Source organism: Candoia aspera, chromosome 8, assembly GCF_035149785.1.
Source record: "Candoia aspera isolate rCanAsp1 chromosome 8, rCanAsp1.hap2, whole genome shotgun sequence".
Taxonomy (NCBI): Eukaryota; Metazoa; Chordata; class Lepidosauria; order Squamata; family Boidae; genus Candoia; species Candoia aspera.
This window is the reverse complement of record NC_086160.1, coordinates 66631014-66648455: the sequence shown is the minus strand read 5'-3', so window position 1 is coordinate 66648455 and position 17442 is coordinate 66631014. Positions and strand designations below refer to the sequence as shown.

Here is a 17442-nt window from a genome sequence, read left to right as displayed (position 1 = left end):
ACTGTGCTGCAGGGCTGTACAGGGATGCTTGGAAGCACTCCACACTGCAATGGTTTGTTCTACAGAACCTGCTAATAATTCACAAGCAGGCTTAAGAGAGTTCCAAGGCATGCAGAAACACCAAGATTTCAGACACAACTTGAATAGGGGACCTCCTCCATCAACCACTCAATTCCGATGAAGGTAAAATGTGTCCAGTGACCATGAAGTGGTCACAGTGATGGGGAGAATGGAAACTGGGAGGGGAAGCAAAATGAAGCCACCTGGAGGGATATCACTGTACATTGCAACATTCTGATGCAAATCCCACTTGCAAACATACTAATTGAAAATCAAGTGACAAAACAATGAAACTGGGTAATGGTCCAAAGTACTGTTATGAAATTAATCAATAAAGCTGTACACCCATTTTGCTAAATGGTCTATTTTTAGAAGAAAATCTTTCAGAACTCTAAGTAAAAGTGAACATAAATATCAAATCTTTATTACATGGTTGGCTAATATCTACACAAGCCATGAAAAATAATGCCACACAAAATTATTGTAATTCTAAGACACATCCAAAAATTCTGAAGCAAAGCTAATCACGTGAATAAGACAAGCAAGCTATGGTCGTAATCTAATTCTTAATGAAACTGAGACATTCTCCAACTAAGCAAAGATCAATAATAATTGTGTTTCAACTATAAATCCTAAAACTATTAAAAAATACAGAACCATTTCCAGCTCAGCATTAGGCTTTCCACTTGCACAAAGCATCTGTTCCAATTTGCCATTCTTTTCAAATCCCCTTCGTAGCTTCCTATTTGTATTTTCCTTAAGCACGTTCCAATTATCATAAAAATATTCAAATAAGGACACTTCTAACCTTGCTGGAGGGATGTGGTGCTGGTGCTGGGATTCTGATTGGTTGGTTGTGCTGTGCTATTGGCAGTTGTGGCAGTTACAAGCCGGACATAATGGAATTTGCTTCCAGGTACCTGAATTTGCTGGACGTTAGGTGCTGTTGCCAAGGGAATTATCGTCTTAAATTGAGAAGTACTCACTCCCCCAACAGTGAGGGTCTGTACTGCGGATTTCACAGCCTGTTAAAACAATACAAAGTTATTTCTGAGACTGCTGGCAAACCAATTTTTTTATTTCTAATGAGAGTCAGCATAATTCCGGTCTGAGACTAATGTACAGATGAAACAGTCCTACAACACTATTCATTCTTAGGCCAGAAGCTATTTGCTGAGTATAGTAGAATGTTGCTTGATTCTGGGTTGGCTTTAAGCTATTCTTTTCAATAGTGCTTCATTTCAATTTATTAGAAAGAAAGAAAGAAAGAAAGAAAGAAAGAAAGAAAGAAAGAAAGAAAGAAAGAAAGAAAGAAAGAAAGAAAGAAAGAAAGAAAGAAAGAAAGAAGCAAGCAAGCAAGCAAGCAAGCAAGCAAGCAAGCAAGCAAGCAAGCAAGCAAGCAGAAATAACAAAGATAAACAATCAGTCGTGCCTGAAGCTATGTAATGCTGCAAATCACAATCTGAAGAACAGGTTCTCAGAATGGGACTCAAATGAGTGTGTACCTGAGCAGTCGTATTGTTAGCTACAGCTTTTCCTGGGGAAGAGGGTGTTGAATGCTGCACTGTGAGAATCTGTTGTCCCAGGGCTACATTTAGAGGAACACCAACTGTTTTCTGTGGGGAGCTTGGAGGCTGCGAGGCGACCGACACCACGGTTAGCTGCTTAACAGGATCACACAAGTACAGAATCCCAACTTTAAAACATGTAACATTGCAAATGCATAAGAGGTCAAGATTTACCACAATATTGGTTCAGTGGTGTCACCTAGGCAGGATTTTGGGGCAAAATGAGCAAGGGGACCCAAAATGCAGTGGGGCTGTTTTATGCTACTTTGGAAAAAAGTAATCCTATTATCAACAGGGGGGAGGGAAGTGGTGAGAGGGGTGGAGGTGGCAGCTATAGAGTTTGCATTGCTGTAGTGATATATTTGCATTCCTTCACTGACAACACATAATATTTTCTGTCAGATCCATTTTATTTGGAGGATTTTTGAGTTTCCCTTTAGCACATACTCCCATTGCAGAATGATACCAGAGAACAGATAATGCTAAAATAACTGAAAACAGCCAGAGCATTTTAGAAAGTCAATTTCAGAATCAGACTAACTTAGTTTAAGTGGAACACATCTATAAATTGCAATCATTTTCAATCAACCCATGCATGCAAACAAGAGAATGGCCTGCAGATTTTCTTAGTAGTATGTCTCAGATGTGAAAACTGGAGTCAGACTACACACACACACACACACACATGCACGCATGCATGCATGCATGCATGCAATTGAAACATAGGTTTTACCTTATTTGGGGATTTCAAAGGAGAGATCGCTATCTTATTTGGTGCCTCCTGCATTGTAGAACTTAAAGTTGTCCCAATAACTCCACTTTCTGATATAGTTACAGTTTTTGGAGGTGTCCCTGGAGCAGCCTGTGTAAGAACTCTACCTGTAGAAAAACAGAGAGAACTGATGATTATAGGTTACTATCTTACCCATCTTCTTGGCTAAGATGACACACTTTAGAAATAATATTGTATTATTACAATATATAAAATGATGTTTTATTGTAAACCGCCCAGAGTCCCTTTTGGGAGATGGGCGGTGATAAATTTGATAGATAGATAGATAGATAGATAGATAGATAGATAGATAGATAGATAGATAGATAGATAGATAATAGAGTGCTAGATTTGCTGGTAAAGGGAAATTTCCACTGAAGGCATTAGCCCTTTCCATGGCTGCTCTACAGGATTTGGTTTTAATGGCAGACCACTCACCTTTAAAAATAAACAATCTAAATCTAGACTCCTGCAATCATCACATTTTGTGGCACCAACTTCCATAAGATATATTGCATACTTCATTGATTTATTTCTCTCTCTTGAATAGCCTACCTACTTAAATGTTTTATTTTTAAAAAAATAAAATAAAAATTTAGAATACTTTAACAATCAAAAACAAGTGTAATACAAAGTAAATCACAGTCTTCACCTAAAACGCCACCAGGTAAGCAGATATCCTAAACAGCAGTTTAAAAAAAATACTTTTTCACATAACTGGAGAACCACCCACATTATTAAAAAAAACAAAGCCACTATTGTCTTTTGAACAAGTACAATTTTTATAGTAATGCATCTTATTATAACCCCAAAATGTTGATATAGTCTTGACCACAATTCTGGCCTTAAGAATTTGCTAAGCATAATAAAAGACAAATAAGATTTTTTTTATTAATCAGATCCAATATTCCAGATAAATTTATACCAGACTTTATATCTGGAATTTAACTCCCTTCCCTCTACAGTCCACCCCTCCTATGTGTGTTTTGTAACTGAAACTGCAATTTTTTGCCCCTGTATCTCTTCTGTAGTAAAGAAAGAGAAGCAATTAATATTGATTTTAAGATTTAATATGACTATTTGTTTTTCTTGAGCAAAAGGGAAAAATGCAAATGATTCCAACACTGTTGCACTGAAAAAAATAAGATTTTCTAAGTTAGAACAGATTGAACTATTGCTCTAACACAAAAATAGGAAGTATGCTAAAATGTGGCAGTTAAGCTTCAGGTGATATGTACAATCAATATATTGATTTCTTAGCGACAAAACTTGTCAATAACTCCATATGGATTAACAAAAATGAGAGCATAATTCAAAGCCAACCAAGAATGCATTCCTGCACTTCAACACACATTTATAAAAACTAGCAAGCTTTCTATAATTGCACATGGTAAGATGATTGCCTGTATCCCAACCAAATAAGTCCAGGATCTGAACTTCTAAAGAAAAGATAAGACTCTAAGCTTTTGTATACTTTCTACCTCACCAGAGAACTGTATGAAAAACAGGGCAGGAATGGTCATTTTATGGCTGGCATTCAAAGCACCCATGTCTAGAAAAATGGTTCTTTAAACCACAAAAGAATGAACCTACAAATCCTACTCCCTTTTACACTGAGTGATGCTCTAGAGCAGCTTTCCTCAAAATAACATCATCCAGATGCTTGGATGATAACTCCTGGAATTCGCAGCCAGCTGGGCCTTTTGGTTGCCTTAGCTGGGCGTGCTGAACTCATTGTCCTACTATATCTGAATAGCCTCAGGTCTAGTGCAGGTTTCCCCAATGTGGGTCCCCTCCAGAGGTAGGGACCAACTCCCAGACTTCCCCACCAGATGTACTTTGCAGAGTTGAAGCCTAAATATCTGGAAAGTATCAACGTTGAGGAAAGCTGGTCTAGGGAGTTCCATAACCTAATACCCTCCTGATGTTTGGCGGTGATACTGTCATGAGTACTGATGGTGAGCAGAAGGACAGATACTACTTCGAGGAATTTCAAGAAACTAGGAGTGGAAAAGGGCAGAAAATCCCCTAGGAAACCAAAATCCATCAAACATCAGTTTATCCTTCCAGTTCACTTTGTATACCCTGGGTAAACAGCACAATATAAAAAGCCATTAATATATATTTTATATATAAACCTGCAATGACTGGTGATACTTGAGTTGTCTGCCCGGTAACTGCTTTGCTATTGATTGGTTTTGTGATGATCAGTTTCGTTATCACTGGGGCTGAGGTTGGTGTCCTGGTTTTCTTAGCAATCTAAAAAACAATGAGAAATCCAATAACCATTCATTTATTAAGAAGTAAACCCAAACAGAAGCAAGGGGGAACCAGCCCTGCCCCCACTCCACAGATAGTACCCCAAAAACAGAAGTAAAAGAACAGCCCAGACTGTTCCTATCACATTAAAGATGCATTGATAGGACAAGTATTCATTAGTACTGGGAGAGGATCCAGCCAATGAGGAATGCCTGTGGCCTAAATAGTCCTGGTTCTTTGCAGAGTTACTTGGTGCATAATAATTTAAGAAAGAAAGTCCCTGGCCCAAGGCAGTGACAATCTCAATGCAGACTGTAGAATATATGCAGATGGTGTGTGTGCGTGTGTGTGTAATAAACGGATGGGAAGCAAAAATAAACAACTCAATTGATAGGTTCACACATTGGTTTGGTTATTACATTTATATCCTTCTATTCCAAATAAGAATCTTCCCAAACTGGCTTACAAGCAATATAGATAATTATAAATGAAATTTCAGTAAACACTATTTTAAAACAACAAACTTATATTATCCTTTACACAGAGCAGTTGATGGTAATGGCTGTGCCTGAAGCGAGGGAAGAGGCCAGTTGAGCCAGTGTTTCAGGTGATTTCTGCTTGCCTTCCTCCCTTGTTTTTGCACCACAATTTACTGAATAAACCACAATTGGCGGGGTTCATACAACGTATAAAACCATACAACGTATAAAACCAAGCAAACGTATTATGGATTATTACAACATGTGAACCTAGTCAATTCCAAAAACTAGCCGACTACAATAATACATTAAAGGCAGCATTACAACTATCAATGGATTCTTTATTTTTAGATGTAAGTTTTCAGAGCAGAATGAATAAATGCGAGTTTTCTACTAAAAGAACCAGAATTTTAGTCTATTAAAGCTTCCTTGAAACAGCATTTTTTACTCAGCCGTTTCTGGGAAATCATTATACTTTATTTTCCTTAATTAAATGCTAACCTGTAATGAACAAACAAGTGTACTGGACAACTACAGAGATAACTGAACAGATGCCTCTGTAGTTGGTCAAAAACAGAGAATAGAAAATTGACTAGGCTTAAGGAGCAGGCCTGTGCAGGCCCTCTCCTACCATATTCTCCCATTCTCAAGAATGTAGAAGCTAAGCCACAAATAAGGAATACAATGAAGAGTATAAAGAAAGCTGAATTTCTATTATTCTGGAGAACATGAAATATTCTCCAGTGCCATACATTCAGAAGGCATTCTATATCAGTCTAGATTTTTAAGAAGCAACAAGATGCCACGTAGATTCAGGTGGGAATATGGCCTAAAACCAGCAACTTTGCTTTTACATGATAGGCCAGAACCAAAGGAATATTGAACATGGGCATGAAGATCTAACATTTCTTGAGCTTATGGTTACCCCCATGAATCACTGCTATACTGAAGTTTCAATTTTTGTATATGTTTATGTGCTTGCATATATAGTTTTCACTCCTCACATTTTCTTCACATAGTATGTACTTTTATTCTTCAGTGCATCTGAACAAGACAAGCCTTAAGGCTGGTTTCCAAACTGCCAACTTTTACTTCTGGTAATAATCTGATTTATTTATTTATTTACTTTAGAGAGTTGATCAACTCCGTAAGACTCTGGGTAGCACGCAACATTAAAAACAGTAGAAACCAAACTAGTAAGAAAAGAACAGTGATGTCCCAGAAGAAAACATTCAGACTAACAGGTAAATCCTAAAAGAGGCTCACCATCTCACCAAAACCAAGACCTGGGAAAAAGTCAAGTTTCCAAAGTCTTATAATTTTGAGGAAGCACTTCCTGTTATGTACTGCTACACACCCATCTCAATGGACAGTTAGTCTATTATTTAAAATTACTCATCACTTCCACTATATTTTAAATTTGCTCTTCAAAAATTTACTGGGGTCCTTTTCCTTGGCCAATTGTCCTCCAAACATATTGCTGCCACCAAAGGGAATTCCCAATAGTACAGCAATTTTATTGCAAAGGGAATAATCAATAAAAGTCCTTCTTACCTGCACTGCTTTTAATTGCTGGGTCTGCAGTACAGATGACTGGGTTGCAGTATTTACCAGCTGGCACCCTGGACTCAAGGTAGATACACCAATGACGGGTTTCACCTCTTGCCTTCCTCCAATTGTGACCACCTTGAATTGCTGTGCTGAAACCTTGGAGTCACTTGCTTGTACTTGTGATGTGGTCTTCTGAGACTGTGACAGCTGGTTGTGGGGTAGCGCTAAGACAATTGGCTGTCCAGGCTTGCCCAGAGTTGTTACTATGAGTTTTTGACCTTCCTGCTTTATGGTCTGTTTACCAATTTTCAAGTCAGTTGCCTTGTTAAGAATAATCTGATTGGTTGATAAAGAGACAGGAGTCTGGGTACCCAGTTTTTGAAGGCCACTTTGAAAAGAAGGTTGTGCAGTCACACCAGCATCAGATTTTACAAAGGCAGGATTGCCAGTAACATGGCTCACACAATTGCTGGGCAACGTGACAGATTCTGTAGTGACTGATGATGTACCAGTAGTAGTATGATCATCAGCAGAGCTCACATTTGCCATTCCCTCCAGTTCTGTTTCCATAGGAATAGTGTCACCCACAATTACAGCCTCGATGTTCCCATCTTCCTCCAATGCTATACCTGTGTCCATGATCTCCTCAGGGAGCAAGCTGTTCACTTCTGCTGACACAACCTCCATTCTGCAGATGTTGACGGTAGGCTCAACAGAAGCCACTGCAGTGACATTTTTAAATAGTTCAATTTTCATGTTCCACAAAACTACACAACTTGAAACATCCTATGGGTCATAGCCAGACAGCATATAATTGTGGAAGCGATGTATCATCAACTGCAGGTAAATACTTGTCACTATTAGCACCCCTTCCCCCATTAGCTATCATTAATCTGTTAATAAGAACAGCTACTAATTATATTGAAAGCAGTATACCTCAGAAACCAGGAGCCTGAGCTGCAAAGCAGGACATTCCCAGTCCTAATCACTTATCAGCCATAAATATATTGAATAACCAATGGAAAAATCTTTTTCAACTTTAGCCAGTCTGGGGAAACAAGAGACACACCTTTCCACCCTTAGGTTTTCATGCTTAGGTTTTAATGCGAAGTTCTCACTGGCAAAAGTATGACACATATTTGTGAGTGGAAGATATTCTGATTTCATATTACACAGGGAGAGGAGGGTTAACCCTTTTCCCACCAAATATGAATCATAGCCAAATGGCAATTAATTCCTTTTTTTAAAAAAAAAAACACCTCCTTTGGCACCAATAGAAGCTTTCATTATACCTAATCACGGTGCTGGCAGGATTTTTTTTTGGAAATCTCAGCATGTAGGGACAGGTTATCCCATCCCTTTTCAACAGCAAACTCTCTGAAAGTGATCCCTGCATACAATATTTATAGATTTATTTAAAAGCTTGCAGTGGCACCAATGCTGCATGAAGAGACTTGGGTTGGAGCACGAAGGGGAGCCTGTGGCTAGCCAAAAGGCCCTTCTCATGAAATGGGTGGCTATATAAATTTGATAAATAAATAAATAACTTCATTTCTATAAAACAAAATATGTATTATTACAGTATTATTATTATTATTATTATTATTATTTACAGAACCAGAGTAATTTAAAGAATATTGGGAATTCATACTCAATATTTTGATGGAAGTAGGGAAGATATGAAATTCTTGGCACACTGACAAATGTCTAGATTGGACACTGTTTGGCACTATGCAGCAGTGACATGGGATATATCATACAAGAATTCTATTCAACATAATTACCTGACTTTCTTTTAAATCCTGCTCCACATCAGTGTACCTCCAAAAGCATCATCGTGCAGCACCATCTGCTGAAGCTACAAAAGATAACAATGTCTGTTATTTTCAGATCCAGTCTAGATTGAGAAAATGCTATGCTGTCAGGATATTCCCCCTCCCTTTTGACATTTTTGCCAAAGACAAATATATATACCGTGTTGCTATCCTCTCTCAGTGCCTGAAGGCTGTGGGGGTCTGGATGGGGAACAACAGGCTTCAACTGAACCCTGGAAAGACTGAGTGGCTGTGGGTTTTAGGGCCTTCTGTATCTGGGCATTTACCATCTTTGGTGCTGGATGGGGTTGCACTGCCCCAGAGACCCAGTGCGCAACTTGGGAGTTCTTCTGGACTCATGACTCCTGCTTGAAGAGCAGGTAGCAGTTGTGGCCAGGAGAGCCTTTGCACAGCTTCATGTTGTGTGCTAGTTGCGCCCATTCCTGGACTGGGAGGCTCCACTCTCAGTCACTCATGCCCTAGTCATCTCCTGAATGGAGTACTGTAATGTGCTTTACATGGGGCTGCCCTTGAAAACTATCCAGAAGCTTCAGCTGGTGCAAAGTGTAGCAGCGCAGGCAGTTATCTGTGCTCCGAGATCTGCACAGGTTACATCTCTGCTACATGAGCTGCATTGGTTGCCAGTTTGCTTCCGGGTCCAATTCAAGGTGCTGGTTATGACCGTTGAAGCCCTACATGACATGGGGCAAGGATATTTGAGGGGCCGCATCTCCCTGGGCACATCTACCCATCCCATCAGGTCCAGCAGGAGAGGTGTGTTGTGGGTCCTGTCGACCAGGGTGTGTCGTTGGGCAGGACCTAGAAAGCTTTTTCTGCCATAGCCCCTGGCCTGTGGAACATCACCCAAAAAAAAGCAGGGGAAGGAGTTCAAGGAGCTGCATGCAGACCTCAGCCTCAAGTGGCCTCTTCCCGCAGTGACAGCGGACAGTTTCAAGAAGGAATTCCTACATGATATATCCCAAATGGGAAATGTGATATACATAAAATGATCCTACAGCACATGTAAGATTTAAATTAATTCTTCCATAATTTGTTAACTGTAGAAGAAAAATATGGCAGCTTGTTTTTTTCATAACTCCTTGGTTTCCATATACTCAAAATCTGACATACATTTTTTTAACTGGATGTACAATTCACCATTTTACTGTAGTATTTTTTTTAAAAAATTCTGTAAAAATTGTCTATCTTCTGAAAAGCCCTCCTGTTTTTCAAGACTGGCTTATACATGCCTGTTATGCAGAAGAGAAAATCATAGAACAGGTCTTCATACAGAGATACAACAATCAGTTTCCACTGGAAACAGTACATCTTCCTTGGCTCCCCCATGCTCCTGCCAATCAGAATCTGATTGGGAAATCGAAGAAAAAAAATCACAGCAAGGCAGGTATTCTGAAGGTAATCCTTAGATTCTACAGAGCAGTCTGATGGGACAATAGGTAGATCAGACTGATTGAATGCACTGCAGCAAGGAGATCTCTACTCTCTGGTCTGTTCCCAGAATTAACATTTTCCAGACAGAAGCCCAGCTAGCCTTTTGTAGTAAACAAAATAAGGCCAGTCTTGCGGCATCTAAAAGACAAATAAATTAAGTAGGTCATAAACTTCCATGGACTAGTCTATTTTACACTTTTTGTATATTATCATGATGCCTACATAAAACATGTGCATGGATACGGATAGAAGTAACAGTAAAGAAAGGTGAAACCAAGGGCAAAAAGTAGTGATTACCTACAGATAGCAACTATTTACAAAACATCTTTTGGCTGTGAAACATCCTTTCACTGGTGAACCAATTAACATGTTAGGTTAAGCAGCTTTCGAATCCTTTGTTTATGTTTAATCCAAGGACAGAACTAAGCCACCGCATGAACTGTAGCTTACATATTTTGCAGTGAAATTGCTCTTTGTAATTTTTTTGGGTCTGAGAATTCTTCAAGTCAATGATAGAGTGTCTTGGAAAGATAAAGTGTTCATTATTTAAGGATGTTGACATTTCTGAGCTTAGTGTCCATCTGGTATCTAGACTGGGCAGTTAGTTCTATATAGAATGCTGTATAGGGTCGCTGACATGCCAAGATACAAATCTATCAATAAATTGACTACTTGTGGACATACGAGATTAGGACCTGTAGTGGTGTTGCCAGTTTAAATACGAAGAAGTGAGCATCTGGATATGCTGCAAAGCTTGGTTCCTTGGTTCCTGTGAATTTGTATCACTGTGGCTTTCTCTACTGCTGCTGCCAACTTGTCATAGGCTGGTTGATTGCCCAAGTACATACTACAAGCCACAGCCTAAGAAAAGGAAATGCCATTATCCAAAATGGGCTGAAGAGCACAAATTATACATTTTAGTTTTACCTGTAAACTATAGATAACAAAGGTTGTTTTCTTCTCTTGTTTACTGTAAGTTATTCCTACACAAATCTTAATTGTTATGGCTTTTGTTTCCTTATTACTTAGTTGGGTATAAATTCTGCTTGGAAAATAGTCCCTTAAATCCTTTAGCTGCAAATCTGTCTGATAAGGAGCATTATATAATTGGACAAAATAAATGCTCAGCGTAAACGGTGGTAGCATCATGTAAATATAAGTGGTGTATTGGCTTCTGAATTAGGTGGTGCATACCTGTCCATTATGTAGTTTCACATTACTACTAGTAAGCAGCTCTCTTGTATGGATTGATCTAGGATTAATTTTTTTAAAAAAAGATGCAACTTATTTGATAACCATTCTCTCTCTACGGCATTCATTTTTCTAAAAGGCAATGCATAATTATAATCTATTTTGAAATTTCAAGGTTTAGAAATATTAAAGCAAATAAACTATAATATGCGATGAATGAAAAAGAAAGTTACCCAACTTCTTAAGTTTTATTGGGGCTTGATACATGTTTGGTCTTAAGCAGCAAATCCCCTCTTTGTGTATACAATTTGCAGAGTACTATGAAGGGGCATCAAGCATTAAATCATAAAATTTGTATAATGAGGATACAAATACTGAAAAAAATAGGCAGGCTTGACCCAGATAGTCAGGATATATGCATTAAAATTAATTGGACATAATAATGAACTGCTATTATCAGGCACTATAAAACTACAATACATAATATGTAATAGAACAGCAACAATTTCTTTAAGTATAAGCTTTCATGACCAGTATCTGTTGGGCACTGTTGGGCTTCAGGGCTCACACTATGCAGACCACAGGCAACTGAGGAGGGTTGCAGACCACTTTGCCTCTGAAGATGCTAGCCGCAGTTGCAGGCCAAAACATCAAGAAATCTGTTCTCTAGACCGCGGTCACTAAACCCTGAAGTCCAGTGCTGTCCAATTTATTTAAGCCTTGTTGATTTTAGTACAAGTAGTCCTTGTTTAATGACTACTCTTTCACTGACTGCTCGAAGTTACGATGGTGCTGAACAAGGAGACTTACGACCAGTCCTCATAGTTGAGGCTGCTGTAGTGTCCCCACAGTTATGTGACCGCGATTCAGGCGCTTGGCAACTGGCTCGCAGTTACAATGGTCACAGTATTCTGCAGCCACATGAGCACCATTTTCGACCTTCGCTGCTGGCTTCTGACAAGCAAAGTCAACGGGGAAGCTGGCAGGAGGTCACAAATGGCGATCACATGACATTGCGCCTACTGACCACGCAGGATTCACTTAACGACAGCAACTGGAACTGCCGCAACTGCTGTCATAAGTCAGTGTGGTCACATGACATTGAGCTTTATGATTGCATCACTTAGTGATGGAGTTGCCAGTCCCAATTACTGTCATTAAGCAAGGACTACCTGTAAATCTGTTCTAATTGAGATTTCATGTTCAGGCTTATCAATGTATATTACAGGTAGAAGATTGGTTGTATAGTTTTTTAAAACGTAAACGTGATATTTGGATGTATTTTACTTAAGAATAGCCCAATATTACATATAACCAAGGTAAAGGTAAAGGTTTCCCTTGACGTAAAGTCCAGTCGTGTCCGACTCTAGGGGGCGGTGCTCATCTCCGTTTCAAAGCCTTGGAGCCGGCGTTGTCCATAGGACACTTCCGGGTCATGTGGCCAGCATGACTCACGGAACGCCGTTACCTTCCCGCCGAAGCGGTACCAATTAATCTACTCACATTTGCATGTTTTCGAACTGCTTGGTGTGCAGGAGCTGGGACGAGCAACGGGAGCTCACCCCGCCGCGCGGTTTCGAACCGCCGACCTTCCGATCGACAGCTCAGCGGTTTAACCCGCAGCGCCACATATAACCAAAACAGGCAAGTAATCTGCAGACTATGTTGGCTTCCATTTTACAGCCTACAATATAAGGCTGATATAATTATCTAAATATAGACAGTTCTATACCTCTGCCAAATAGCACTTTTTTGAAAATTAAGAGAGATAAGAAATATTCCAGCAAATAGTAGAGTACCCAGAATTCAAAAACAAGCACAGTTCTTTTCTAGACTGGTAGAAATGCCTTATATTGTATATTATACAATATATTATATAATGCCTTATATACAGAAATGCCTTATATTTAATTGTGTTTTATGCTTCTGTATTATTTTACCATAAGGCCCTTTGAATGCAACTGTAGAAGAAGAAGATACAAAAGAATTCCTTGTTTACATTATCAGGCATCTTTGTTTCTAATACATCACTTGAACACATAATATTTAATTATTTTCTGGTATAATATCACCCCATATATCATTTAATCACATTATAAGATCTATAAAATATAGATGCTATGAAGTTCAAATAGCTGAAGAGACACAGATTCATATAGAAATGGTTCTAGCCTGAAATAAGCCAAACAACAATGGTCAGATTAATTTGTTGCTAAACTGAGTTGTTAAATAAAAATGTTTTTCCTCCAGAGGCATTATATGCAATAGTTATTCATCTACAGTTATTACTTTGCCAGGAACAGAAGCTGCCCTAAATCACCCTAGACATCCACAGCCTCCTATTAAAAAGAAAAAAAATGCCATTTTTCCTAATAACTTTTCTTTTACAACTTCGTTTATTGATTGAAAAGTGAAGAAAGCTCAGTGTAACAAAGTTAATGGGAATTTTTTAAAAAAAAAATCCACTTAAATTTAATACAAAGAGCCGCACATAGGCTGAAGCTTTCTTTGTTGTCACCAGCGACACAAGTGCTAATTAAAAGAGATGACTTCGAAACACACCCATTAATGAGACTGAGCAGCTATGAAATTAGTTTTTAAGACCCTTCTGTGTCCCACAAGCAGCTTGATTTACAAATATTCTTCACTACCCTGTACAGCAAAGGATGAATAATACGTCCTAGACAACGGAGACTAGCCAGCAAGCTCTAGCCCGTATTCCTCCAGAAAAAACGCCCCCCCCACCCCCGAGTCCTATCATTCCCAGCTGACCCCGAAGGTAACTGTGGCACAGCTGGACAGCTCTCAATCAGCCCTTGGGAAGAAAATTAGGCCCCAAGAGCCCCAAACCAGCAGCAACACCAGGGCGCTTCGGCGGAGGAACACCTGCATCCCAAGCAGGACCCGCTGGGGCGGCTTCAGCCCCCTTCCCGGCGCATCCGCGGCTCCCCAGGCCTCGATGCGCCCGTCGCTCACCCTCTCGGGGACGCAGCCGCGAGTCCTTCCAGGCTGGTCGGTTCCAGCTCCGGGCAGGCAGGGAGGGGGCTTCCCGCCTTGAGGGTCTAACTAGCGGGGCGTGGGGGGAGCGGCCGATCTGCAGCTGGAGGGCTGCTGGCAGCAGCGGGCAGAGCCTCTTCAGGCTGTTGAGCTACTGCTTCTGGAATGTCAAGGGCCGGGATAGGATTTCGAAAGATCCGCCATTTTCACTTCGTCATCACCCTCGCAGCCCAGCTCCGCAACAACCCCAACCTCCTCCCTCCGGGCTCGCCCCCGCCCCGGAGCCCGCCCCGCCGAGGGAAGCCCGCCCACCGCGGGGAAAGGAGGACCGGGAAAGTGCCCTGCCAGCGCCAGGCGCTTCGGTCCGACGGCGCCCGAGCGGGCAAAGGAGCTGCGCCCCGGGACGGAGGCGCAGCTGCGCGACGAGGCGGGAGTCGCTCCAGAAGAGCAATCGGGTGGGTCGGCCGCCTCAAGTTCTGCGGCACCTTAACAGACTACAGTGGTTTGCACAGCTGAAAAAGTGGCGGATTTATGAGGCAGAACCTTTCATCTTGAATATACGGGACAGATCTTGCCCATGATCCAGTTTCTTGTATTAAAAATGGCACGGAAAGTATTTTTAAACCTGAGGGAGAATATCCAGCAGCTGCCATTTCTAATGTTAATAGAAATTGACCTTTAAGAACTTGAAAATACAGTATAGAAATACAAGAGCAAAGATACGTGTGCTGCGGTACAAAACTGTGTACGGTATCTCACTCAGAAAATATTTCCTTGGGTGACCTGCAAAATTCTCAAGAATAAAACTCAATCATTAAAACAAACTAAAGCAAAACAGGAAACCAAACAGATTCTTTGCAAAGAACTACAATGCTTGAGTTAACAACTAACATATTACATATCTACTCACAAGTAAATCTGACTTCAAAGAAGCTTACAGCTATGAAATTGCACACAGAATTTGAGCCTTGGGTTTCTTTGAAGGACAGGCACTGCTTCTATAAGCAGTTAGCACACCTCCTCTTAATAGTCAAATTAAAATGGCACTGTAATATGGCAAACGTTAAACCCATGAATATATGCAACTTATTCTGTAAAGCACACTCATGACAAAAATCCTAAGACTCATGCTATACCACAAAAAAGCACAAGCATAAATACTGTGCACACACATTATACCAGCAATAAAAATGTGATTATCCAGTTGTTGCCAAATTACAACAATGCAACATCTGGACAAGTTTAGGTTTCCCTTCCCTGCACTAGGTTCTCATCAGCATGAATGTCTTGCCAACCCACTGGCCACAGCAATCATATCATATAAAATAGCAAGGAAAATTCTGTATATGTTAATATTACATGTTTATCAGTCTTATACTTCAGCAGTTATAAAATAGTTTGAATGCCAGCACTTATATGCTAAATTAGGATAAAAGCCTGATTCCATTTCCTAAATTGGCTTTGATCCAGATGGAACAAAATTAATCCCAGTTTAATTTACATTTAAAACATTTATACTATAGACCAGTAGCTCACAATGTGTAGCCCAATGCTGCATGCAATCCCTGAACATTTTGGGTTTAGCCTCCAGAGCCCCCACAGATGAATGAAAATCAAATTTTACTTTTATCTTGGTGTCACCTACTTTTTAATGTCTAGTCCCTGGCATGCCAGAGAAAGGCCAAATGCAGTCCTTGGACTGAAGAAGTTGCACAGCCTTATTAAAGGATTAAGTTCTTAACATGACATCACTATTTGGCTCTAAGTACTCAGGAGACTTACCCCATCCTCCAAATAACATGTATGCAGAATCAACGCAGTCGTAAAGCAACTTATTAGACAACATTCGTATTTGTTTTCAAATCTATTTACATATTCTTCCACCCACCCACAGCAAGTGCACATGCTTTATATAAACTTATTTCTCCATTGGCTCATTTTATTGCTTTGTGAGGAATGGATCGTAAGTAGTTTCAGTAGATACTACTAATTCTACTGAACTGAAATGCACTTGCAAAAGTAGGAGAAAAAGACAACTAAGAGATTTATGACAGGAAGAATGGATTAAGACTCCTTTAATAGCAAAGAAAATCTCTCTCATTTATTACAAAACATACTTGTTTTCTGAATCTTGATCAAAAATAACAAAAAAAGGCAACATATGAATGAAGTGGTGGAAGCAAGAATAGTTTGCAAAGACAGAAAGTTATAGAAAGAGATACTGAATGATGCTGGTGCCCACTAGGATTTGTTTAGGTTTCCCTTTCTTATCTCGTAATTCATTGTTTGACTTCCTTTTCACTCCTTTTCTGCACCTTACATAAAGTTGCTAACCTCTAAAGGAAATGACAGGACAGGTAGCTACGTATGCAAACAAAATTTCTTTAACTTTTTCTCTCTCTCCCCCAAAGAAAGAAAGAAAGAAAGAAAGAAAGAAAGAAAGAAAGAAAGAAAGAAAGAGCAAGCAAGCAAAGCCTCCTCCGACCAAGTATCATTTCCAGCAATAGATACGTTAGGGGGTTTTTGGAAGCTAAGTAAATATTCTGTCGATTTATCTTTTCACAGCACTGACAAGTACTTGAGAATACCGCCCCCGAGCAACACCTACGGTCAAGTTACGCTCGTCTATCTGCGATCATTGCTAAAGGTCGATTGGCAAACCCAGCCCGCCGCCCCTTGCGCTCCTCTCGTTGCCCACCATAAAGCGAAGGCCGCCTTTCGCCACGGCTGGGAAGGCACCCCGAGCTCAGCACTGCGGCGGGGGCCTCGGACACCGGCTGTGGTCCCCACGGCGCTCCCAACCTGGGTCTGGCAATCCCCGCCCCGCGGAGGGAGAGGCTAGCGGCGAAGGGCGGCCACTGCTCGGGCAGCCTCCCTCCCCGCTCGTCGCCAGCCCGCGGGCAGGCCGGGCCGGTCCTGTCAAGGCGCTCGCTCCCCGTTTCACCGTTAGCCGTTCAGCCCGCCCGACGCCGGCACTCACCTGCGGCGGCCTCGCGGGCGCGGCGCTCGCTTCTCTCCCTCGCTCCCCGTCCGCCCCGCCGGCGCGCGCCTGGCCGGGGCTCGCTCCCGCGCGCGGCCGGCTTGCCACAACAGCAGCCGAGCCTGGCGGCAGGCTCCGCGTCGGTTCAAAATCACGCGCCCAGCGCCATTCCGACGCCGCCGCATCCCATAATAGCCCGCTACGGCGCCCTGACAACCGACGTCGCACCACCCCTACGGAGCCTCATCCCCTACGCTCCATTCTCCCGCCTTCCCTCCTCAAAGCTCACCCGACTTCCGGCGTTCTTCCCGCCCACCTG

At 41.1% G+C, this 17442-nt stretch overlaps 1 protein-coding gene across 6 annotated transcripts in view; it reads right to left on the bottom strand.

Annotated features, from left to right (window-relative positions):
• Positions 1–17419, bottom strand: part of LIN54 (lin-54 DREAM MuvB core complex component) — a 29054-nt gene extending 11635 nt beyond the window's left edge. For 2 of the 6 annotated variants that reach the window (XM_063310599.1, XM_063310602.1), the window contains exons 1-7: positions 14123–14370; positions 8474–8547; positions 6693–7411; positions 4539–4659; positions 2362–2507; positions 1566–1724; positions 869–1085 (exon numbers count right to left, since the gene is read on the bottom strand). In XM_063310599.1, coding sequence (XP_063166669.1) covers positions 869–1085; positions 1566–1724; positions 2362–2507; positions 4539–4659; positions 6693–7376 — 1327 coding nt within the window. In that variant the 5' untranslated portion in view covers positions 7377–7411; positions 8474–8547; positions 14123–14370. Of the gene's footprint in view, positions 1–868; positions 1086–1565; positions 1725–2361; positions 2508–4538; positions 4660–6692; positions 7412–8473; positions 8548–14122; positions 14371–17123 lie in introns of those variants that run through there. The other 4 variants (XM_063310600.1, XM_063310601.1, XM_063310603.1 and 1 more) reach the window with 4 other exon arrangements.
• Between the last annotated feature and the right edge of the window lie 23 nt (positions 17420–17442).